This window comes from Dermacentor andersoni, chromosome 5 (genome assembly GCF_023375885.2).
Source record: "Dermacentor andersoni chromosome 5, qqDerAnde1_hic_scaffold, whole genome shotgun sequence".
Classification (NCBI taxonomy): Eukaryota; Metazoa; Arthropoda; class Arachnida; order Ixodida; family Ixodidae; genus Dermacentor; species Dermacentor andersoni.
Window position 1 is genome coordinate 167006160 of NC_092818.1, and position 26601 is coordinate 167032760.

The 26601-nt window shown below is 49.4% G+C and overlaps 1 protein-coding gene across 5 annotated transcripts in view; it reads right to left on the reverse strand.

Annotated features, from left to right (window-relative positions):
* rols (rolling pebbles) overlaps positions 1–26601 on the reverse strand; it is a 288673-nt gene that overhangs the window by 127286 nt on the left and 134786 nt on the right. For 2 of the 5 annotated variants that reach the window (XM_050179194.1, XM_050179195.3), the window contains exon 2: positions 5524–5630. The exons of the other annotated variants lie outside the window; for them this stretch is intronic. In XM_050179194.1, coding sequence (XP_050035151.1) covers positions 5524–5569 — 46 coding nt within the window. In that variant the 5' untranslated portion in view covers positions 5570–5630. The remainder of the gene's footprint in view (positions 1–5523; positions 5631–26601) is intronic. 5 annotated transcript variants of the gene reach the window in all.

Sequence of the window (26601 nt, forward strand, 5' to 3'; positions counted from 1 at the left end):
ATATATATATATATATATTATACGGTGTGCTATTAATGGTCTGCTGCCATTCTTACAGGGAGTTGTACTTCTACATTACGGTCACATTTACACAAGACAGATTTCAGGCAAGAGTTGGGTCTAGACGTACCGTATGAACACAATAACGTTTTCTGTTGTCTTTTTCGCTCTTTATATTATCTGCATCCCCGACAAGTACGGCCTAACAAAAAAAAAGAGAAAAAGAAAAGGAGAAAGAAAACTTGAATTTTGTAACATCATATGCAGCACAAACTTCCTGACATGCCATTTTTTCAATTCTTTTTCCCAAGGAGTTATATAAGGCATAACTAAATACAGTGCGCCCGACCTAAGCTCTCTCATAGGACGTCGCACACAACGAGATGTATGGCGCAAACTACGCGCTCTGGAAATGAACACGCAGCGCACTCGCTTTGTTTCAGCAAGGCCCAGAGACGGTAGCTGTCGCGCTGGCTCCGGCCAGCTTGCTGTCTACGGTTATTTATTTATTCCAAGAAGAAGAACCGCACGTTGCGCGTGCACAGTGCAGTATAATGGGGAGGCCCGGAGCACCAGAAGCGGGGCGGTCATAAAGGCTGCTGCGCCATTGACGGCGACCTGCGAAGCGACGCACGGCGTAAGCGCGCAACGAGCGCTCGCTATTTCGAACCAGACAGCGCGCGAGCGCAGCGGCCATTGTGACGCTGCCAGCGCCAGCTGCCGGCGCGTGCCTCCTCTCCTCGTTATGTCGCCGCAATCGTGTCGGACGCGCTTACCGTCCCGACACGCCGTCGGGCCACACAAACCCAGCCCAGGCATTAACAAAAGAGAGACGCCCCGGAAAACAGAAGGCTCGCGTGTGTGTATGTACCGCGGAGGAGGAAAGACAGTATTGTACGTACACAGGGCACGCGTGCACGCCTGCATGTGAGCGTTCCCATGGACGGACGACGCATGCGCCCCGCTCCGGTGACGCTTTCTGCAGCAGACGCCGGATCGCATGGTATAATCGGCACCGCTGCCGACATTTCTGGCTTCGGGTGCGTCGGCTAGCGGCGGCAGCGGCGCAGTGTCGAGAATACGCGGCCGAGGCCTCACAATTTTTGTCGCAAGTCATGCCTTTCGTACGCTCATACCATAGCGTACTTACACTGACCATGCGACGCGTATAGCGTTCACGCTTACGATACAAAGACGTCACGTGGACAAAAAGAGCAGAAGCAGGGCGATCGATGGTACGGCGATAAGCACACGCAGGCGCGTCGACCGACCTATCGCCAGCACACGACGAGGCGCTTACGCCCGAGGCGGCGAGAAGCAGGAAAACGGCAACTGAACAACCAGAGGAAACGCTTTACGGTGCATCCGGAGTGGGACCCCGCGGCTTCATTGAGTAGGCGCTGGAAATATCGAGACCGCAAAGTGTGCAAAAGCGTGCGAACAAGACAGTACGGATACACGTGGTTAGACGTCGCTGGTCATATCTCCATGTGCCATCATCGAGCCGCAGTGTACCGCGACGCCCCAGGATCGACTGCGGCAATGCTGCTCCGTGATTCGCCATCAGGAAGCCTGCTGGAGCTGCGTCCTGTTCCTTCGAAGCAGCTAATCCACCTTTCCCAGTGCATTCAGTTGCTCGGAATTCACTACAGGGCTGGTTTCGGGAAGCATCTGTTGTTGTCGACAGATGCTCTCCGTCATTGAAATGTTTTGTGCTCGACTCACAGGGCTGCGTCCCTCCCGTTTAAGGTCGCGGGACGTTTCTACGCGAACGTAAATTTTGCTCTAAAACATACCCGTGTGAGTTCGTTAACTGATTCGCATGAATTTTTTTACAAACGTAAGACAGCGCCAGCAAGCGTTTCCTTCACATACAAGGATCAATGATGAGGGCTTGTTCAGGCGATAAACGTATGCTTCCCCCCACCCCCACCCCTTCCTCCTTGTTCCATCACTTCGAAACTCTTATTGTCTTGGCTGGTCCCCAAGTGATGTTTCTGTCTCGGAGGCAAACTAATAAATAAATAAGTAAATAAATAAATAAATAAATAAATAAATAAATAAATAAATAAATAAATGCAAGAGTCAGGGTATCGCAGGGGGAGGAGGATTGTAAGCTTGTAGTATAGACGCCTCAGTGGAAGCAGCGAGAAAAAAAAATTGCGAAGAACAAAAATCACTCGGATGTAAATGCAGCTAGTACGCAACCACCAGCGCAACGCAGAGACTCGTAAAACAACGAGAGCACACTGCCGACCGGCGCAGAACAAAGGCTTTCAAGTGTGGAGGGGCCAGCTAGCATGCACGCACCCCACTCGTAACAGGTTGTGCAAACGTCGCGGCTAAAGACAAGCGCGCAGGAGCCTCTCTCGGTCGTGCTCGCTGCTTGGCACCAAACGCGGCGAGCTCTCTGGCGTCCCCAAAGGTATTACGACGAGCGCAGCGCGAAGTTCTAGAGATGGTCGACAAGAACCACTGAACGATAAAAGAAAATGGGAAATAGTAAAATAAGCTTAAAATTGTCTCTTGCTTTTTTTTGTTCTTTTAAGGTTCTTGCCTCAATATCAGCACGCAGTCTTGTCCATTCAACCAAACGTGCTGCTTCGAAGACAACATAAAGACACAACAACGTAACCCAGTGGAAACCATGGAGGAAAAGAAGTAAAGAAACGGCGTGCGCACGCTACGCCGCGGCATACCATATTTGTCTCGTAAAAACGAACAAGCAAGAAAAAAGAAAAAGAACGAAAGAAATAAAGAAAAAGGAGAGAGACAAAGAAAAACTTGGGCACGAGAGTGGACATACCTTGGCCACTCGCAGTGTACTGGTCCACCTATGGTCTCTCATGCCTCTCCTGTTGATATTTTTTATATATACACCCAATTCTAATTTTTCTCCTTTTCCTTTTTTTCCCCACCACCTTTCTTTCGGGAGTGGCTGGCTTTGAAACTCCTCGTTACCAAACGGGCAGCGGACATCTCGAACGTCCCTCGCTAAAGCGTCGCTCGTCGAATCCGCCGGGATTTCCGTGAAAATGGCCAGCCGTGGAAAAGGAGAGCCGTTGGGGCGCGAGGACGCGGCGCCTCAATAAAGAAAACAAGCACAGGACCGGGCGGTTCGAACAGCCAATCGGCACCGTAAAAATAAATATAATCGAGGAAAAGTTACGACACGCGGAGACGGGGGAGACTTGGAAGAGAGCTCGCAGCAGTTTCCTAACAAGACTGGCGTCCGACAATGGAGAGCCGCTCCGTGCATTCAGCACATACGCCAGCAGTACCGAGTTGGTCTATATCCTTTCCCCCATCGCTCGCTCCTCACAAATTGAGTTCCTCCAGAGAGCTTTTCCTGCCCAGCACCGCGTTCTCTCTCTGTGGAGCTGCCGCGCCGCGTCCGTGAACGCACGCGGGCGGCCGATCCTGAAAGTGCGCTTTGTGCCGGTGCACCTAGCGTGTGCGGCCAAGTCCAACCCCCGGCATACGGCCGCTCTTTTTCATTCATCCTTCTCTCTATCTTTCCTGAGTGTCGGCGAGGGGGGGAGACTGAATGGAAAACACGCCGCATACACAAGCGCTCCACACGCACGCACACACGCACGCGCGACGAGTGTTTTGCATGTGCGGGACAAAACAGTAGCGCTCCGGCGTGGGGAAATTCGCGGGGAAACAAAGAAGCCGCGGGCGCAAAACAAAAGAGGAGTTCCGGGGGAGTAAGAAAGACGAGCAAGGAAAGCCTCGTTGACGGGAGCGCGAAATGTGGGGAGGGTAGGAAGGGATCATTGTTTTTAGATCAGGCGCTGGGAAAAACGCCGCGCTCGCCGAGCACAGGCGGCGGCAGCGGCGCGGAACGGCACTGTATTCCGGGCACACTTTGAACAACGAAGTTTTGGCGAGTGTGAACAGTTTTCGGTGTGTTTACAATTCGGGAGGGGGTGAGCACTTGTAGTACGGCGCCCGCCGAGGGGCTACTGAGGTGCGACTCACGGCGTGCATTTATTCGGGGGATCCTCCCGAGTGGTTCGCGCGCGCTCTAGCGCCATTGCTCATTCATATTCATTTCATCCTTGGTTTGTTTTTCACCTAACGAGAACCTTGCCCTAGGTATCGTGCGCTCTTACGCGGACTTTCCTATCTCATTTGACTCTGAGCAGACGCTCAGGGAAGGAAAAGAGAAAAGACGCGCAATTTTACGTCGGTTCCTGGAAATTGCGTGGTGCGGATAAAAAAAAAAAGTTGGTTGAGCTTCCGGGCGAATGTGTTTCGCAAACGAACTCTCAGCTAGTTCGCCTGTTTTTATTTATTTTTGCTATATTTGGGGTAAACTTCAGCGCGATATCCGGAGATGGAGACGAAAAATAAGAGTGAGTGGCGAAGTACGCATGCACGACCTACAGTGCTTTATTTTTCTTTCGTTGTCAATTTCGCATGGTTACACGCAAGAGCGCGCTAAACTTCAACTAACTTTACTTGCGACTCAACCAGCAATATTTACACAAACAACGAAACAAAAAAAAAGAAGCAAATAGTCAATAAATTACTAGACTTCGGCAACGGTTTACCTTTACTCGGTAACTGCGAGCAGCAGTTATAAGATCTTAACTTCTCGACACATTGAAAAACATGGACGTGATCTTAAAGATGGAACCTCGTGGCACGACTAGAAAACTTTGAGTGGACTCTAGATCCAGATTCAACACTCTTTCAGACGATCCTTTTAACTGCTTTTCCGTTTGTATGCCCCATAATGTTATAAATTTATATGATGTCCGATTTACGTAAATCATTGCTATAGTCGGACAGGAGTCTTCGCTGTATGCCATACGCAGCATTCGGCTTCACACACATACAGAAATAACGAATTGTATTTATTTATAATTGTATGTATTTTTATAAAAACCCAGGCTATATACACAAACCAATCGTGCTAAATAGTTAATGCACAATTAGTGCACGTAGTTCCACACGTGCAGGACGACAAATCCATCTTCAGTATTTCTTGTGGGTGTTTTCTACTTGAAGAAACTAAAATGCGAGCCGTTACAACGTGACTACACAAGAACGACCAGCCGGTACCCAACGGGCATGGGCGTCTTCACAGCGCATTTATAACATGCATTGCCTCCCAGATCACTCGCCTCTGAATGTCCTCGCAATGTGTTCCCACCTTTCGTCACAAACCGGAAAACTGAACGGGCATTACCAGTGAAGACAGTAGTTATCTATGGGCACATTTGTTATAGCAGCTTCTTGTTAGGTTAGTTGGTGTCAGAGTTCCATCATACGCACATAACAAACGCCGCGATACACACAAGGAGCTACGCACCTCCATGGTCGCGTGTCAGTTTCGTGGCAAAAGAACGTGCTGCTGAAAGCAGTGATTCCGTCACCTGTAATGCACGCTTTACAGATGGACTAGAAGCCACCGTAGCCTGAACGTATGATGTTGTCAGTCGTTGTGCATCGCGGCTATGGCGCGGTCAGAAAGACTCGAAGGGAACGTTGGCCGCTAAGGGCAATACTCACCGTTGTACCACTGATGGTAGATCGGGTCATCGCGGTGCGAGGACATGGCGGTGACGGCCGCGCCTCAGGAGACGCCCACGGGCTCAGACTGTGCGAGGACACCGCACCTGGCATAATGGGACAGGCAGCATGCGCCGCGAACCAGTGGTTAGTGCCAGGCCACACACAACGTGCTGTCGGTTATGTACAATAGCTCACACACACACACACACACACACACACACACACACACACACACACACACACACACACACACACACACACACACACACACACACACACACACACACACACACACACACACACACACACACACACACACACACACACACACACACACACATGCACTAAAACCAACTCAATGTACACTTAGTAGGGTGGCAGAACGTGCTAGTCGGTTATTCATTCTTAAGCTACCAAACAGGGGAAAATGTGCCTTCGTGAGCAACCGATCCGTGTGATGATTGAAACATTAAAGAGCTCAGTTCTATTCATCGTCGTTGCGAAAGTTCATATTGTTTTGTTGTTTACCCGTTTACAGCATTTCTTACTTTTGTGCCCGCAATATTTTTGTAAACCCATAAAAAATGCACATCACAAAAAGAAAAAAAAATAGAGAGAGAGAGAGAGAGAGAGAGAGAGAGAGAGAGAGAGAGAGCTGTAAGTTAGCACTCGCGTTTGCATTTTATCGTTCTTGTGCCCGCCTAGCGCTATACGCACCTCTTTGGCAAGGAACAATACGCTAGCACTTCAAGAACTTGAAGAAACTACACGGAGTACGGGCATTATAACGCGGCGCCACACCTCCTGTCCTTTCACGTTGAGCTCGCAAAATACATCGAAGTACTATAACCGCGCCTTCGTGATGCCGTAGAAGCATTGGGGTGGGATTAACAGTCTGCTGTGGTCACTGGAGCGCTATAGCGTACACTGTTCAAGCGTCCACTTCTGCCCATTCCCGACTACGCATGCGCGGTTGGTGCATAACGGAAGCCGGTTGCGACAGAGTACGCTAGCACACTCGAGTGGGTTATAGTACTAAGTGTTTCTACCGATTCTTTTGTGCTGGCGGAGGGATTAAAAACATTTAGCCAGTTTTTTTAACGCGCTAGCGGTTCACAAATAGTGTCTCTTTCTCTTTCACTGTATATCCCTTTTTTGCAGCTCGTAAAGGCACGCTTGCGACGGCGGGTCAACAGACCGCAAAGAGCTACTGTTTCGCTATACGTAATGAGTTATAGCTAACCCAGTCGATACCAGTTTCGCAAGGTGATGTGTTAATGCGAATCCCCTGCCCCTTCTCTCAGCTCGAGCATTCCCTTATCAGTCACCGAACTCCAAACAAGCACTCTGCCAGCAAGCCCTTCTCTTCCAGAACAAACGAAGACGGACTTTCTTTTCTTATTTTCCCCGGCGGCTACACATCATGGCCGCGCGCACGACATCTACACGGAGGCAAGCCATTTTTCCAGCGTTCCGCACGCATCTCCCGGAGCAACCGGTTCACTCAATCACTCGTAATTTCTCGAGGCTCTTCTCTAACTATTCATTCCCGCCTTTCATCCCACAGACAAAAGAGCGCATACGCCAATGGACCTTCCTACAACACAGTCGATATCGCGAAGCCCTACAGTACATCAGAGAAAGCGCTTCCCATTGTTCGCGGACCCAATAAGTCAGCAGGCCCGCCACGCTTCCACGCGCTCTCTTCTCCGAGGCGTCGTAATGGTGAACTGCCGCGCCGTATAGGAGTCGTCGTCGGGGAAGCAGCCCGAAGAAAAACCTGAGGCGGCACGCATGTGCCGAGCCCGGCAGAGCAGGCGGCGCGAGATAAACGCGCATGCAAATTAGGATGTCTCGCGCTTTCTTTCTCCTCGTCGTTGCGCCCATCCAGTCTACTTCACGTACGAGAGCTGCGCACCGACATTGCACGGCAAAAAGGGTTCAGCCAGAATAGAACGGTCAAGGATGCGCGCGAGCTGCTGATCTGCATGAAAAGGACAGCGCGGCGCGATCGTGCTGCCTCCATTCGTAAAGGAACGAAAGGGCCACGCGAAGATCTCTATCGCGTTATGCGCGGTCACGTGTATAAGTCCCAATACATGATGTGTGCATGTGTGCGTGCGTGCATGTGTATGCGGGTCGGCAATGATGCCGAGCGAAAGTTCCGCTTCCTCGTGAGAGTGTTTAGCAAGTGAAAGCGCCATTGAGACTGCAAACAAAGCACGGGGCTCGGACCGGTTTCCTACACTCTTTCCGAAGCGCATTCGACAATTGCCGGGACACGCGAGCTGGCCGGCAAGCAGGCGGCCCACTGTGGTTGTCTTCTGAAGAGAAAGCAAGTCACGACATGCCGGCAAAGTCTGAAATCGCTCTACATTTGCGATCTGACGAGGCTTTACTCACTCGCTAGTGAGCGGTGAGCAGGCTCGAGGTGTGAGAAACGGGGTCGTGTAGTCTGCGACTTGCGTTTCGTGCACCCCTATCTGGAGGAAACAGAGCACAATGAGAGAAACGGTGTGCACAGGGAAAAATGAAGTTGCCGGTTATGATTAGTAATTCAGGTCGTGCAAGGGTAAACGTGATATAACAGAGGGACACTCAGCAAGCCATGCAGCGGGAGCAAGCTGCCAGTTCGACAACTTATCAGCGTTCTCCTTGCTCTGCGACTGTCTCGGCAGCTCGATTTCGTAGGCCCAAGCAACAAAAAGCAGATGAACCGTAAGTTTAGATTTCATAAGAGCGCGGACTAAGAGATCATATCGCGAAACATTGCGTTTTACCAAAAGAAGAAAAAAGTAAGACGAAAGAAACCGAAGTTTTATTCGACGAGCTAAGCGCACTTGACGGTGATGATAAGAGTGGGCCTAAGAAAGCTCCCCGGGCCGTTCCGCGTCCTCTTGAAGAAATCTGGGCCTCGGAGCAAAACTGTTTTTTACGAGCTTCCAGGCACAAAGAACGGCCTTGCATCGCATCACGTCCCGGCAGCTTCGTCAAAGCTCCCCTCGCGGGCGAAATCTGGCGAAACGCCTTAGTATATACATACACGCTCTCAGTGGCTGCGAGACGGATGTACGGGCGCCTCCTAAGAGCACACAAATAAAACGTACGACCGCTTCACCACTGCCGCCTCGGCAAGCGCCTTCGCGAGGCGACAAAAGCTTCCAGCATCAGCTCGTCGATCCTGTGGCGCGAAGCGGCATCGCAGCGGCTGCCATGATCGATGACGTTGATCGGGAACGCCTGCCAGCGAGCCGGCTCGAAGAAAGGGTGTACCGCATTCTTCGGAGCGTTGCTCGCGTGCATTGCTTGTGCTGCGGGCTAATAGACGACAAAGTATCGACCGAAGGAAGTTCTCAATAAGATGACGCTTACAATGGGAGTAAAACTGCAGATACCAAAGTCCACGTACGACACGTAATTTACGTTTGTGAAAGGGACGAAAACGATAAACCACGGAGGGGAGTTTGACGAAAGAGTTAAACTTCACGAATAACGAATAAATCAATTTCACGGAATGCACAAGTTTGGGTCCGTCGAAGACAATGCGGAAGAAAACCCGTCGTGGTTGCTCAGTGGCTATGGTGTTGGGCTGCTGACCACAAGATCGCGAGATCGAATCCCGGCCAGGGCAGCCCCATTTCGTTGGGGGCGAAATGCGAAGACACCCGTGTACTTAGATTTAGGTGGACGTTAAAGAACCCCAGATGGTCGAAATTTCCGGAGTCCTCCACTACGGCGTGCCTCATAATCAGAAAGTGGTTTTGGCACGTAAAACCCCATAATTTAATTTCTAATTTAATGTGGAAGAAAGTGAATGGTCGCAAATTCTGTAAATGATGGGCCGAGACTGCATAAACATTGATAAAAATGATGCTTCTTCAGACACATGTGACAGAGTTGAACTGGTGATGGATGCGAATCTGCTGACAAGAGCTGTCGTTGCGAAAGGAACACTAGGAATAACCACTTCAGCGCGCAACAGCTATGCTGGTCAATCGTATTTCCTTCTATTGCCTCCGAAATGCGCGCGCAGACACCACCACTCTCCGAATCCACGTCGTGGAGTGCTCTGCACAAACTCGGACACAAACAGCCAAGCGCGCAAATTGCTCGGTAACAAAGTGGTTTGCGCGTTTGTTTTCCCACTACACATTGTCACAGTGGAATGAGTTCGCTATGCGGCGATGGTAAATTTGGGTGTGAGGATGAGGCTTGAGAGGGTGAGGCGGTTCATAACAGCTGTCACTGTAAAGGTAGACGATTTCGTTAATGGATAACGCAACCTCGTGACGTTGCGTCCATCTGCTGCGTAGAGACAGCGCTGAAATAAGCAAAAAATAGAACGACATTTGTGACGTCGCGTAACGACGTCACTGCTACCGCAGTATAGCGAAATAGCGGAACAAACGCCATTACAGTTCCTGGAAGGGTAATGCCGCAGTTTTGCTTATTGCTTACGTAAGCTTTACCCTATCTAAGGCTTTTTTAAGGTATATATTTAACCACTGACACGCTCCCTCTCTTCTCACGCTACCCGTGCATGCTCCAGAGTTAGTTTCGATCTCTGAGGCGAAGTCAAACTTTCATTTCTGAAAACTGACACGCGACGAGCAAGACGTGCACGTAAAGCAAACAAACAAAAAAAGTAAAGACAAATGAAGAATAGCGCGGCGAAGTAAGCACTCGCCACCTCACAGCGACACAAAGCCCGCCTGTTTCCACGCTGATCGCTCCAAGAATCACCTCTCCATCCTTCTCTGCCCCCTTTCCCGTTCCTGGCATTCCCCTCACTCCCGCAGAGGCGAGCGACGGCACCGAAGGACCCCAGAGGGACGGGCACTCCCCGTTCGCCCATCGGGCCCGTCGCGGAAACCGCCACGTCGCTCGCTCCGTCGCGCTGACGGACAGGCGCGAGCGCGGCACCGCTAACCCTCGCGCTCCCTCGCCCACCGACTTCCACGCTGTTTCGCCAGCACTTTGCGGGGGCCGCTCGGCGGAGCGGCAGCGCGACAGCTCGGCGACGACGTCTGCGAGACGAGTTCATCTGGGAACTCGGCGCGGGCGGCGGACCAGTTGGCTTAATGAGGCGTTACAGGCTCACCCCTTTCTATTTTTCTCTATCTCGCTCTGCATATTTTTTTACGGCCCCTTCATTCCGCCTTCGTTGCCACTGTCGTCTGCTTTTGGCTGTACTTTTTAAAAAGTAGAATAGACGAAACGGGTTGCTGACAGCCGTCGCACTTCGTCGCACACACGTGCGGAGGTGTTCTTATTTAGCGAGTATGAACGAAGAAAGAACTTGACGAGCGTCGGGCCTGTCATCCACCATTAGAAGTTTGATTTGCAACCCCACGCCACGCGAAGCCGGGAATGAAGGACGCTTGAAAAGCACGATTGAGGCTCCATACTGCGCATGCGCTGGAAGGAAGAGGGAGTGCAGGCAAGTTGGATGAAGACTTACAAAGTCAAGAGACCTCAGTGTGCGGTGCTATGCTTGAGAAGTTTGAAAGGCGTCGCCAAAGAGCATAATGATCACCCGTAGTTAAATATGACGCTGCCGTCAGTCGCGCATTAACATGTCACACTAATCTCTTGAATCATATCTGATAGTGAGCAAATTTTATTTAATTGATTTATTTATTCATTTCAATGGCAAGCGTCGCAACTTACTTATTACGACGCTTGCTCTATGCTGCAACGTGCCCACGTGCATTTTCTCAGTCGCACGAAACCACAAGTAGATCTCATTAGTGGTTTCATTATTTAAGACAACGGAAATAACTTCAGGCTTCTCAACACAATGCATTCTATAGTCTGGTAAAAGTTAGCTGCTGCACGTATCTGCGCAGACGCTGGAACCAACGTCAACAACCGCAAAATACAGACAAGATCTCGTAAAACGACGTGAACTGCAAAAGCAGGCTTCTCCTGACCTGATCTCTTATTGCAGAGGAACCAGCTTTAAAGGCGCCTGCTACGTACGTACAGAAATGTTCGAAATGGCGCCGACATCATTGCCACGCCCACAGAATAATAAAAAGAAAGACCACCTTTTTTTTTTATCCAGCGGCCCTGTCATTGCGTACACGCTATCAAGTGTAAAACACTATCCAGTAATTCATCTGGTAAGCATGTAAACGAAATATATTAACATTTCAGAGTCTCAGTGCTCAAAAGTTAGCAATGAGCGCTTATAACGGGAGCGGTCCCCCATAACGGTGATGACTCGAGCGTGAAATTGCGCTGCTGAGCGCGATGTCGAGGATCTTATTCTCGGCCGCGCGGCCGCATTTCCATGGTATACGGAGTACAATAAAGCTTGTGTACCCTTCGTTAGGTGCGCGTGAAAGGACCCCTGATTATATAAATTAATCCGGAGCCATCGAGTACAGTGTCAGGGAGATTAAACCCAATAACTATTAACTTTAATGTGAGTGAACGGTAGCTGATCAAACAGCTGTATACTGCTTGCAAACGAGTGCTCTTCACATTAAGGTTATGACACACGGTTCACGAGCTCGCAAACGGACGTGAATTCACGGAAATGCGTGCCTTATAGATTCATATAAAAAAAGCCCCCCGAATCACTATCGGAGTTGCGCCGCGCGCGGCAGTTAACGGATAACAAAGACACAACTATCTCATTAAAAGAGGCGTGTTGCTCGCAAACCAACAGAAATGATAGCGCAGAACCACTTCCCTGTCCATTAAAAGACGTCATTACAATTTATCGCTCTCAGCTAAATCCACGGTGCCACTGGGAAGCACATGCTCCTAGAGCCCGTCACGGCTCACACGCTGGGCCCATGTATATACACAGGGAGCGCAGGCATCTATAGACGTGCGATTTCTCCGCTGCTTTACGTCGTCCCTGCAGCTATGATAATTTTGTAAGAGTTTGCTTTGTATAAGCACTGCGCACTAGGCGCCGGCGCGCAGTTGTGGAAGATGTCAATTATCGTTCGCCGCGACGAAAACACAACGTACTTCCGGAGAGCGAATCCGGAATGACAATCCCACTAGCTGATGGGTTGATTCGTAGGCATTCGAGGCTTTGAACCGTATAAGCAATGATGATGACGGCCACGTTGCATGGCGATGAAGCCACTTTACTTTCTCGCGTCTAAGTAGCCTATATATCATAGGCCAGCATAAAACAACTCCAACGTTCATATAGCCCACGCGATTTACTGGTGGAAATGATAACACGTAAGCGAAACTTGGGACAATTACGCGCTTTATTGCAGGAAAAGAAAAGTGTGCAGACAGCTGTAATCTCACCGAACGCTGATACAGGTGTTTAGCTATAACGAGCGCCGTTCACGGTGACGGTTTATTCAGCATGGGCTCTCTTTTTTGACACGTCTCCGTTAGCGCGCATCGTTGAACCCAAATCAATGAACAGCCCTATAAAGAACCGATTTACGCACACACACACACACACACACACACACACACACACACACACACACACACACACACACACACACACACACACACACACACGTATATATATATATATATATATATATATATATATATATATATATATCCTAAGAACTAAGAAGCCAACAGACAATGACACGACAGACAGCGCGGAAGAAAAATGAGCAGTTCTTAATTGAACTAAATACATGGAAATCAAAGCTGATGAAGAAGAAACTGGCGGCAGGCGGGATACAAACCGACTCCCTCGCATTACGCGTGCGATGCTCTTGCCAATTGAGCTACCGCATTGTCGTCTTCCCATCCACTTTGTGGGTTATTTGTGTTTATCCACTAGAACTAACCCAGGGAGCGTTGGCCAGCGCCACCACTCACGGCCTTGGCGGCTGATGTGGAACATCTTTTCTTCCAAGGCAGAAACACATTTATTCCCTTCAGATGAAGGGATAAATGTAAGCGTTTAATTAGGCATTCAACTTAGTCATAGTGCTTTCAAGAATTCACCACGGCAATTTACCAGCTATTTACGTTACTAAAAAAAAGGAAACCCGTATGTGTTTCCTTTTTAGCTTCGTGATGCAGTCAGTTGGATGATATTTTTTCCCTCTCATGAACTTTTCTTCGCTTTGTGGACTTCCGCAGAACCGGTTTGCCATATTCAGGATGTGTAAGTGTAGGACACGTAGCCAGCAGCTCCACGCGCATACAACCGCTTAAGCACACGATACAGGCGGTCATTGGTATACTCAATCGGAAACTGTGCTAAAGCAGCAGAAGGCCCCGTTCTTAGGCTGAAAAGATAAAAGTTAAATAGTTAAAAACTCTGTCGCTATTCCTGGTTGTGCGCCTTATGTCTTTCTAATGTACTCGGCTACTCTTCGCGAAGCCGTGAGATATCCGTTCACAACTGGCTCGCAATTAATACTTGGCCAGTATTCTGTGTGATGCATGTGCATTGAGACACACATGAAAGAGACAGCAAAAAGAAAAGAGCAAACATGAAAGGAACGAGAAACCCAGGAGAGCGGCGCAGTATACAAACTAAAGGGGAGGCATTTTGAATAAAGCAAAAATGGAAAATGATAATTGTAATGGACATAAGCGCACAGGTTTTCCCGACTCCTTTTTCTTTGTATCTCGCTTTTTTGCTGAAAACTAGATGAGAAGAGCAATTTCCCGCTTCGCGCCGTTCCCCACGCGAAGAAACAAGGAGAGTGAGAGAGAGATACAAAAGAAGAGCGTCGCATCTTAGGACTGGGGAAGGCGTAAAATAAGCGATGGAACGTATGAAGTATACGACGCGTTTATGGGCGCCGGTTCGCCGGAACACCGAGCACACTACCCGTAATGAAGATTTCACCGATGTTAATGAGACTCACATCCCAGCTTGGCACTGAATCATTAAATGTTATAAATGTATACCTTTCGCTTTCTCTCTCTCTCTCTTCTTCCTGCAGACAGCAGAGTTACGAGCCAGGTACAACCAGCACTTCTAAGCACCCCTCATTTTTCTCCCACGAGAAGTATATCCTTCCGCTGTACACATATACGCGGCTGCCTTTGTCGGTCCTACGCTAAAAAATAATAATTAAAAAAAATAAAGAACGATTAATATCTACGCCACAAGTTGGACAGATGAGGAGGAGGGAGATGTGCGCTGCGCCGCGTCGAAAATTACGCGCAGGTTTTAAAACCCCTAAGCCTCCTAAATTCCAGTTCACGCTTGGCTGCCTCTTTCGGACGGCGTAATTTCGAAGGCGCAAAAAGTTATGTGCGGACTCCAGTGGCTTCTTTAAAAATGGGCCAGGCACAGCGCACGCGTTAGCTCCTGTTCGCCGTATAACGTCCTTCTTCTTGTTCTCGTTACAAGAGCAGTGTTAGCTAGCTGGCTGCCCTCATCTTCGGAAGGAACAGAAACGGTGTCATCTCCACCTACAACGTCGGCTTCTGCTTCGTGAATACGGTGCAGTGCTGAGAAGACTGCTCTAAAGCCGTCAGCTAATGAGGGTCCGAACTCGCTAAACGTATTCGCGTCTGAGAACGACTCTCGGAATGCAGGAACCTTAACTTTCATTGCTATTTATTGAATCACAAACACTCTGAAAAATAGGCTACTGAAGGGTCGGCTATCTATACATCAATAGCAAAGCCCTTCAGCGAAATGTAATCAGAACTAAGCAAGCAAAGAAAAAGGAAAGAGACTGAAAGTGTCAAGGGAACAACATCACGTCCCGAAGGAGCAATTTGGTCACTGCAGGCTGACGGGTAATTCGTGCAGAGTAACGTGACAGTGTGCGTGCTGCAACCTTTCCTTATCAAGCAGCCTATGTATGAGAGTCATCTTCACAGCATCGCATTTCGCGTACCTACGCGAGTGCGCTGCACCCACCAGGGCTCGTATACAGGAAAAAGTCGTTACGCTAGAGCTGCTCGTAAGAGCAAATAAGAACCGATCAGAATGTTGGTCATGTTATCAGCGAAGGCGGCCGGTCAACGGCAAACAGCGCTCACAAACGAAAAGCTTTGTGAAATTATCCCTTTGGCGTATGCAAGAATTAATTTGTACACAGAGCAGAAGACGAACACATCAAGGGCAGCAAAACAACGTAGCACTGCCAGTGTACGCAAAAATAAAGATGAAAGCACGAAAAGCTGGAAAAGCCGCTACCCCTTACCAACCAGTATTCTGCCCAGAACTATTTGATCATTGATTAGGTTGCAAACAGGACCCGTCTTCACAACACCGTTTTTACGCCAGACCTTTTCGTTAGCACATTTGCCAGCCAACCGGACATGTGATTAGCGAAGGCCGCCTGTCAATGGCAAAAGCACTCACGTACAAAAAGCTTCGTGGATTCGGCCCCATATTTGTGCGAGCTGATCACTACAGCCACCACTGCACTTGCATGTCGCGTCGGCTGCTATGGAGGCTGGCCAGCACGAATCTGTTCAGCGTACGAGAAGGACTCGCGATTGATAGGTGCGCTAGTTAGCTGGCTGATCACGAATACGTTCTTTATGCGTTACAACAGCCCCATCGCGAACTCGGATTCCCCCTCCATTAAGTCACTCTCTGAAGCTTCAATAACGCTGCACGGATATTGCGAAGCCAAATTAGGTTACCCTCACGTCCCTTGGATTGGAATGGCTCGCTGACTGGCTCTATGTAAGGAATGTAAAGCCGGTGAAAGAAGAGAGGAGCGAAAAAAATTTAAGAGAACCGGAGACCACTCCAGAAAGATTGCCTGCTCTTGTGACATGGCTCTGAATCTCCATCGCCGCTCGCGTGAACTTTGTGAACTCCGAGAAGGGACTGGCTATAATCCTAAATGAGCTGGGACTCGAAAAGCTCGCGAAAAGGAAGTGGAAGTTTGAGAGAGGTATGAAGATTAAAAGACAACTAAATGAAATACAGAAAGAAAACCTTGCGAGAGAGAAAGAAAACGAAGACTCAAGAAAGCGGGCGTGTGTGACCGACACGATCCGCGTTTCCGACTCGGAAGAGTAAAATACGCGGGGCCTTCTCAATTCCACATCTGTGTTGATCCCTTCCCTCGTTTTCATCACGGCTGCCTCCCATAGGCGCATCAAGAGGCACGGACAGACGCAATCTTACAGCACCCAGAAGTAGCAAAGAAAGAAGGAAAGAAAGAAAGAAAGAAAGAAAGAAAGAAAGAAAGAAAGAAAGAAAGAAAGAAACAAGTTACCGGCGTCGGGAGCAAGCAAGTGATCAATGTACTTATCTCTTTTCCAACATTTCCTTCTTTCTATACGCCTCCTACAAATTCGCCAGTCGGAAATTTCACTACGGGGATTCAGCAGGATGCACAGCACGGGCAAAGTTAACACCACACAAACGAAAATGAAAAGAAAGAAAGAAAGAAAGGAAGGAAGGAAGGAAGGAAGGAAGGAAGAGAGAAAGAAAGAAAGAAAGAAAGAAAGAAAGAAATAGAAGAAGGTGGAAGGATGGCATAAGAAGCGCCGAAAGTGAAACCTGAGAGGGGCAAGTGACGCCGAAGGCGCGAGAATCGGCAGAGAGCAAAATCGAGGCTACAAAAAAAAAAAAGTAGAAGAAGAAGAGAGAGAAGAAGAGGTCGAGAAGAAACAAGTCACGTGAGTGTTGAAGGGGGAGAAACCGGAAAAAGCGGCAGCAAAAGAAACATGTGCGCGCGTCGTCGTCGAGAAGGGCTTATCGGCGAGTCTATGACGGCGTCATCAAGTCGACATTAGGAAACACACGTACAAGAAGGACTCCTCGCGCTTCCGGTCCGGGGAGCGATGCACCCCCGCCATGCAGCCTCACCTCGTTCCACCGCCTCGCGCATACTGCAGCTGGGACCACCGCATTCGTTTAGGCGCGTGCCAGCGGCGTGCCCAAGCACGCAAGCCAGCGCACGCACACGCACTCACACACGTACATACACAGGCACGCACGCACGCACACGCTCACGCACACATATACGCACGCACGCATCTAGAGCGGGTTTCCACGAATGTAGTCGTGCCACATTAGAAAGTGAAAAGAGAAAATGGAACGTATACGTGAGCAACGAAGCTCTGTAAGGGAAATACAACAAAGAAAACACTGGTCGAGAAGCAGGAGCTGTAGCGCGAATTAACGACGCACGTGACATCATCCAAAGCTTGCTCGAGGTGAGAATTCGAAACAAAGGGACTGTTCCCCTAGGTTTCCTTTTCTGTGGTGCGAAACACGCGAACCCTCGCCGCCGGCTGAAATGGGAACTGCTGCGCTGCGGAATGTTTGAGACAGCGTCGCTTGCCTGTGCTACCGAGTGCACACAACTGGAATGCTTCACTGTGTTTATGTTCTTCTTTGATTTAAATTGCTGGCATTTTGGGCGGTTTACAAACTTGCTCCACTTTCGTTTTATTTTTCTCTGTCTTTTTCTTTTTCCGGCAAGAATAATGTAAAAAGAATTCACTGCGAAATAAAGAACTCCTACGCCAACCCCCGATTTTCTTTCCTTCTTACTCTCTTTTCAGTCTTCAGTGCTTACACTGGAAACGACCTATGTACAATGCTATGTTCGTATCTTCAAAGGCGCTTCTTCGAGCTTTCCAGAAGTTGCTACAATTAGCCACGTTGCAGAAGTAACCGCTCACTCATTAAGCGCCCAAATATTACTTTGTCAAGACAAAGGCTCCAAAAGTTACACGGGTGTTGAAGATTCAACCGTCAGAGTAAGGAATCTGCGTATATAACAGTTGGGCACCGAAATTACGCCACCACCGCGTCGCTGACTCCGCTACCTCTACTCATTTTCTTATCTCACGGTGCTTCAGCAAAAATCTATAAAACAGCGTGGTACCGGCGACGGCACGCTGCCTTTTCCGGTTGTTGTAGCGAGCCAATCGCTTGCCAGCTTCTCGTGCGCAGAGACTAGACTAGAGTATTCTACGATAATTACTACACTGAACTATGGCGCTGAGATCGTTCGGCTACCAAGGAATATGATATAGAACGGACTAATCTTCATGCTTGCATGCTTGTAGGCTCAGATGTCCCTGGGAGTTATTTGTTACGCTGTATCTTTCTCAATTTCCGGGCAATCGTAGTTTAATAAACCCATGACGGCAATAAGATTCAACGTGTGTACATGTTCAGTAGGAGCAGCTTCAATTATAACGCGATATTTTGTCGAAGGCGATTTAGTTGCAAAATCGCAAGGCCCCCTGAAGCCAAAAAGCGCGAAGTGTGGACAAATATACGTACAACGCACCATTCCCATTCTGGCTGCGCCACCATACTTGCAATCCCGTAAGCCACTAGCGCAGTTCTCTTCAGTAATTGTGATAGGACATTTTCATGTACTCGCCCTTTTGAGTTTGGCCCTGCTTCGCTTGGAGTGCTCAACCGGAAGAATTAATAAAGCAGGGACAGTTGAATGCATCTTTTGTTCTTTTTCTTACAGCCTGCGATTTGCTGCCACTGGTTATCTGAATGACTCAATGGTGGTTGTAACAATGGCGGACTAGAGTATTCTGTAAGAAATAAATAATATAGTGAAAGAAAGGACAAAGAACAGAAAATTGTGAAATAAGACTAAGAACAAAAAAGAATAATACGAACGAAAAAGAAAGAAAGGAAAGAAATACCCCACGTAGCCAATAAGGTTGCAAAGGAGGGCACTCCGGAAAATTCCAGGGAATGGGATGTTAATATATTCGGTGAGAAACTGGCCGTATTTCCATCTAATAAAAATTCCTCCCATCAGGAACACACATATAAAGCTGCTTCTCCATTCTCCGTTCTGCGTTTCAAGGCGAAGAAGTTAAACGAAAGAATGACAGAGGGGCCGCATAGAAGAGATAGCCACGCAAATTGCGGCTAAATGTCAAAAGGTCCGAGCATATCCTTCACAGAGCAAGCGAATGGATATACGAAAACATTTCCAAGCAGATCCGCGAGTTATAACAAATAGCGAGAACGTCCGACGTAATCTCCTTCTTTGAGAGAAGACATCATAAACGCTACGACGAAGTGCAGACCCTATGAATTATGCATTGATAACAGACGTGTGTTCTGCTTATATGCAATTCGATTAATGGGCAAATATGCACGCGTTTTTAGTGAATACTGCAGGTTGCCTTCAGGACGTATACTATTCTCTTATTCCAGTTTCGTTGTCACCAGCGCTGTTGTATAAAGGTGTGTGTAGTGAACGTAAGTTTATTTGCCAGAGCCAGCATCCGCTGCGCGAATATACGGCAATAGTTCTGCATGACAGTGAGCGTAAGCTGTTAGCCCCCGTGAAGATTCAATTAGTTACAGTTATGTTTTCGCAACCTCTAACAATCTTCTAAGGCAGGGGTAATGAGCAGTGGTGTCTGGTGTATATTGTTGGCGTACCTTTCGTGTTTCAGTAAACGTTTTTGCGTAGTCCGCGCAAGTGTCCAGCTAGCTTTCTTCTTCGACTAGTTCCTCGTTCTCCCCATCTTTCACCCCCCCCCCCCCCATCCCGCTCCTATGTGCAGGGTAGCAAACCGGTTGAGCTAAACTGGTTAACCCCCTTGCCTTTCCTTATCCACTTTTTCCTTCCTTCCTCGTTCTGGACGCAGATTTCAAACTGAACGAGTTGTTAAATGCAGCCAGATATTCAGCTCAAGCAAATACATCCTAAGACGGGCGCAAGGGAGAAGAAAAAGGCTGTTACAAAATTCGGTAAGTGCTCACTGGAATTAATACTAGAAGTAGCATTAATAGGCAAGTACACGTACTGTCTGAATTTCTAAATGGAAAAACAAATTGGGAAAAATCCCGCTTATGCAAAGTTAGTTAGCGTCGGCCAAATATTTTCATATACGCGAAACAGACGAAGGGAAACAATAAAGCAAACAGAAAAACAGACCCCAGCAGAAACAAAGAAAACAAACAAAAAAAATTAAGAAAAAGAAGGAACAGAACCAGGTCATTCGCGGTACTCGAAATGGGCGCGCTATTTTCGAGAGAAAGAGGGGAAAAGATGGGGGGAGAGCGATAGCATCTTCACGGGTCGGGGAAAATAAAGACAAAAATCACCGAAGACGTCGCGGGCCGCTTGCATGCCCCGTACGGCCACCATTGCAAGGTGCTGGATATAACTCTATTAAGGAGAAGAGTGCCGTTTGTCGGGGGGTGAGGGACGGAGGGATTCTCCGATAACCCGCTGCTGCAGAGGCGCCGCCGGTTAATCAGGCCGCCCGCAGAGCACGTGGTGCCTCCATGTGGAGCCGGCGTCGAGGCGCGCCGCGCACTTGGACCAACGGGTTCTCTCGCATCTCTCACTGAACAGGTCGGTCGCGTGCGCTCGCTACAGGCACCCTTCCTCCGTGTGTTACGTATACATGGCCTCTACATGCTAGGCTGGAAGGCGCTCCGAAAAAAAACGGCGGCGGCAGTAGCCTTCCGCCCACTAGCCGCCGTTGTTTTTTTTTTTTTATGTCCGATACCTCGCCGTTCCCGATCCGTTGCCTGCTCTATATATTTCGAAGTTATCTGGTCAGGTCCTCCCGGGCAGCACGCGATATCGAGCCAAGATTTTGTGTAAGAAGCGTTGCTATTTTCCTCAGAATTTTCCAGGAAGGAAGGAAGGAAGTGACCGCCTGGCATGCACAGCTTGCGCATGTTGTGCGCGGTAGTGACAAAGTGCCACCAACGCGACGTGTACGACACAACGAGTCTCCTTCGGCTTATGTCGTTTATCCGGTGGGTCGTTTAGGCCGAGTTCGCGCGACGGGTCGGATGATCGCCGATTGAATCCGCCGAGCGGTGTGACGTCGCTGAGCTTCGGCGAAGGCCACCGCTCGCAGCTCGTGTTCGGCTTGCTTGTGTGCGACGTGCGAATCCCACCCGTCTCGTGAACCCAGCTTTCTACACGTACCACGACGCACATCCGCCCGAATTCAACGCTACGCACCGCGATCTGTATCTACGAGCCACCAGGCGCGCACGCGCGACCCTATTTGGCGCCAATGCAAAGAAGGCTAAACTACGTAGGTATTCCGGTGAGCAAGTGAGTCGCGTGGTAACTAGTGGTATCACATACGTATTATCGCCAAACAAGCTCTTAGACTACCTGAGATCACCAAATTCGACTCCAATGGAAAGAGTCGATCGCCAATAAAAAGTAAGCACATCCTCCAGGGAATCTATAGGTGCAGCGGCATCGAGTGAAACGACCCCAAGACAGGTCACGGTAGAGGGCTGCTGATAAAGTGGGGCTGATCGAACGTGCGAACAGAAGGATGATCTGAGCAAAAATTTATTCTAGACAAATTGATGGTATGAGAATACCGAACCGAATGACCTAGCTTTCTTTTTTTTTCAAATTTATTATCAATATATTTCCAGGAAGCGCTCTCGGAGCTGCGCACGCTTCAAGGTAAACTTCTCATCGCAAGCTGAACTTATCTTTCATGGCGAGTTAGCCAACAGGACTTAAAGATCGCACGACTAGCGTTTTCTCATTGCTAATGCGTGCTTCATTCCTGTTAGAAAACCGGCCTGGGGTAAGGGCGCCTTGTTAGACTTTTCGCATACGCTCGGCCTGAAATAAAGCTGATATTCTGACTGAGCTCCTTCGGAAACTACGCGCGGCTCGAGGACGCGCTTTCGAAGGGAACTTGTGCATCGCGACGTATACGAACTCTTGGCGACGTCAGAAGACTGATTGCGTATGCCGCCGCCTTCAACGCAACTCTAATTACTTGCGTCCCCGACTCGGAGCACGCAGCGAACACAGAGCCAAACGTAAACGCGATGTTCCCGCTAAACAGGCGGACAGAAGGCAACATGCAAGGGCACGTACGGTGTAGTACGCCTCCGGAGAGCAGCACAACATGTGCAAACGTAGAACGCGCGTCGCATTCAGCCGTGCGAATCGTGTCGAGTAAACAAGACTTCGCCGCCTGGCAGCAGCTTGCTAAGCGGCGGCCTCGCCTCTCGTCGGTGGCGAGCATTCCGTCAAAGGGGGCGGCTTCGTTTAGGAGGTGGAGGGGGCGCTTTCACGGTTGACGCTCGCGCATGAACTCAGCCGGGCGCGCGCGAACTCCACTCAAAAAAGAAAAGAAAAAGAAAGAAGCTGCGCGGACGGTCTCATACAACGAGGCTACCGACGAAGACACAGCCGACGGCAGCCGATCTCGGATACGACATGTACAGGGAAAGGCCACCATCCTCCTTTTCCTCCTCCTCCTCCTCCTCTTCCTCTCCGTCGTCGTCGTATTCACGATGCGCTCAAAGCTGTACACCGAGTCGGTCGGTTAGTTGAGTGCAGCACTTCCGAGAGTCGAGGAGCGCGCAAATGCTGCTGCTCTTTTGCGCGCTGTCCATCCTGACTTCCGATGTATCGGCTCACATGCACGCTGTCATGGAAACACGGCAAAGTTGCGCTTGCCCATCCGAGAATATGGTGGTCGCTGCAGAGACGAAGTTGGCGAGAAAGAACTTGAGGCGAAAGCGGCGACATAGCTCTAGAAGCCACCGAACATGAAGGTTAACCACTACGCATAATATTCAAAGCTGCAGCGGAAAGCAACGAGTAGCGTTCGGAAAGTCTATGAACGCAGGGGGAGCGCCTTTAGCATGATTTATGCGCAACGTTTGTTGACACGAAGTAAGCAGGCAGACAAGACCGACACTCAGGCAGCACAGAAGATCAGGAAAGTCTAAAAATATGGCGGCAGAACTTAACGGGACAGCGACAGCGAAGAAGACGCGACATGAGAGGACAGAAGCGCCCATGACATGGACCGCGGCGGTATACCTATATATCGCGGCGCTGCTCGCAACTGTCGCGAGGAACTACACACACTGCTAAACGCGCACCCGAGGCCCTGACGGCAAACAAGATCGCGACGCGGCAGGCAGAGAGGAACCGCCACCGAGAACGCGACCCGCTGGCAGGCATTTCCGCTGGCCGAGATAAGGCGCCTTCCCTCTGCCTTGCTTCAACCCCGGCCATGTCCCGTTCACCAACTGCGAGCGTGCGTTGCAATCTTTCTGGCGCGTAAAGTGTCTCGTTTTTCTCGCACGTTGGGTGTATGTGTGAGCGTGCATATATAAGCGCCTGAGTTCTCAATGGCTAAGGCGACGACGTCGGTCATGCGTTGATGACGCGAAGCAGTTACCGTATAGTTATGGAACGAGGAAGGCGGAGATAAAGGTCGAATCACCAACAGGAGACGCCTTGTATCGACACAGCAACGCGAGAGTTTCTTTTATAGCGCGAAAATGCGGGCAACCAGTCCACTCTCAACATCGCACTGGTGAAGCAATGAATGTGCATTTGAGGGGGAGCGAAGGCTAGCAAAGATATGGTATACTACTGCACTATTCTTCTAAATTGTCTGTGTATCTGTTGCGAGCAAACAAACATGACTTATTTAGTAAACATTCATCGGAAACCGAACTTGATTTTGAATTCAGCGCCGAACAGCGGCATTGATGATTCGATTATCATCGCACACATCAGTGAGCATTTGTGTGGATGATCTTTATTTCTGTGCAAGAACAAAAGTTCTCTCAGCGCGAGTCTTTATTTCTCTTTTCGAGCTCGCATGCTCGGCGCTTTTCCGCATCTCCGCGGCAGACGACCAGCAGATTCGACTCCCGCGTGCACTTCCTAGACCAAATGTTAACTCTGTTAACACATATTTAACGATACAGAACTATATAGAACAAATAGAACGATAATGCGTATACGCATTATCGTTCAGGAGGTGCTGCGCTTAGCTATCAATGTCGCTTGTAAACAAGGCGGCGTCCGCATGTCGCCGTCATTTGTTGTTCACGACGCAGACCGTGCGGCACACGGAGTTAACAGAATTATGTGCACCTGCCGGCAGCGGAAACACACACATATATATATATATATATCTTACACAAAGTTGCCGGGTTCGTACTTCACGAGTGCAAACCTGGCTTTCAACCGCGGTGATTGAATTCCCGAAGTGGGGAGCGAAACAAGCGTATGCATAGTATACGTAATACATCCAACGACGACTTAACAGTTAACAGCTCTCACTCTCGTGCTGCGGTTACGTCGCGATGACTAACATTGGCAAAGGCTCGCCTGAATGGCCTTGAAAGACAACACACTGCTAAAACATCTTCCAGTCGCATCATCGTGCAAGGTCAGACGGCGATTCCCTCCAACACCCGCTTTTGTCACATCCGAAAACTGCGCTAACTCATAAGCATGGAAAGAGGCAATTTTGCGAGGCTACTGTGAGGCTATTTCGCTCAATCTCTCCCTCCCCTAACTGTAACCTTCCCTTTCTTTTATTTACCTATTATTTTTTCCCCAGAGGCGCTGGCGACATGCATGCCCGTCTCGGGCCGCCTGACCACGCCAGAAACGTTTCGACAACTGAAGCACACACGTGCACGGCGTTTACACAGCTTGTTCCGCAAAACGGGGTCACGCAGCGCGCATCAGCGGGCCATCCGAACAACGGTAGCAGCACGCCATACCAGAAACGCGGGGCCCACCCGTCTGCGGCCACCGCGTCGCTTAGACGTGATCGGAATGAGCGCGGCAGCATCCGAGTCGCAAGCTATGGGGCCTCCGAGCAGCGCGAGAGAAACAATCGCGAGGTCGGTCCCCGCAGCGCTATTTGAAGTTTGGCGCGCGCTTACACGTGTCCTCGAAATAACAAATGAACAAAGCTCGCAAAACCGAAGCGTTAGCTCGGCTTTGCAAGTCTCGGTGGGTGCTACTCTAATGGCCCTTCCGCGGCTGATGCGGTTTCGTCCGGGACCAACCAATCGAGGTTGGGCGCGAGAGTTTTTTTGGCTCGCAACTCACGTGCGCGGCGGCATTGATATAGTGTCGAGTTTCCAACAAACACTGGAAGCTCTTCAGCTCGTTTTCGCGTAGTTGAGTGCGGCTGATTGCTCCGGCTTAATTGTCAGCGAGTCAGCGATGTACTCGACGCAGCCAGAGCTAATTGCGGTTTGACCTTCGACGCTTTCGAATTAGTGTGTGTGTGTCATTTTTCATTCTTTTTTTGTCTCGTCGCTTACTTTCCTTCGCACTATAGGCTTCGGTAACTGCGGAGGTGTACACGTGGAAAAAACTTGTGCAGGCCACGTTACGAAGTAATGGGGCGGAAATACTCACGTACCTTTCCAAAGGCCGCGAAACTATCTTGACCACCATTTCTGAAAGCCTAATAATATACCAAGGAGCGAGCGCCTAATGCAAGCACGAGGACATGTTTCACTGCAAGGCCCCTGAGCCACGTGTACGCCCTCTCCCGCGTCAGCGATTTACCGTCCGCATTCACCAAATTTGAACTGTTACTTACGCAAGACCCAACGGTACGTTGAACATAGATGCGCATAACGTTGAATTTGCATAAAATTAGCAAGGAAAACGTTAGCACCGAGTTTTCGGTCCGCGCGCGATGCAGAAAGAAGTCACGTTCCGAGTTGTAATAGGTTCTCGTACGCCTCGCCATCCGTGCCTCGAGAGTTAAAAGGGGAGGAGCATTACGAAGCAGCGATGCATGTGAAATAACACTTGGCTAGTTTCCGTGTTCAACTGCCGTGATGATTAATGCGGCGGGCGAAGAGAGCTGCGGCGTATGAGCAACAGAAAAGAAAATAATGGTCTGTCTGGAGATGCAGCCACGGCCGACGAGTTACACGCCGGTGGTTTTCTTTATTCCTTAGTTGGCCTGCACTCCGGGTTTTCTGCCGCGCCAGCCAAAAGCGCAGCCCAAGGTAGGAAAGCTTGGAGAAGGCGGCTTTCCTTACTTCATCTCAGACGCTCGCCAATTACAGCTCGCAAGACATGTCATCCAACTTCGTCATATTTTGTAATTACTGTAGACCACGATTCGTTACAAGGTATCCACGGAAAAGTAGGACGCTAGCTGAGGGACTTGCAGGGACGCGTCCCTGACTTAAGCGCGGGCGCGTTTGGCTATTAACCAAAACGCAATAATCACCAGCACGAAATCGCATCTTCATAGACGCAGTGTTGCAATGAAGGCTGTTCACGTAGCACACAGAACGGAAACTGTGTCGGGATGCCAGAAGCAACTATAGTGTGGGAACCACGGAATTCAAAGTGCGTGCGATGACGGCCGCAGAAATGCGACAAGCAGAGCTTAAATTTTTCG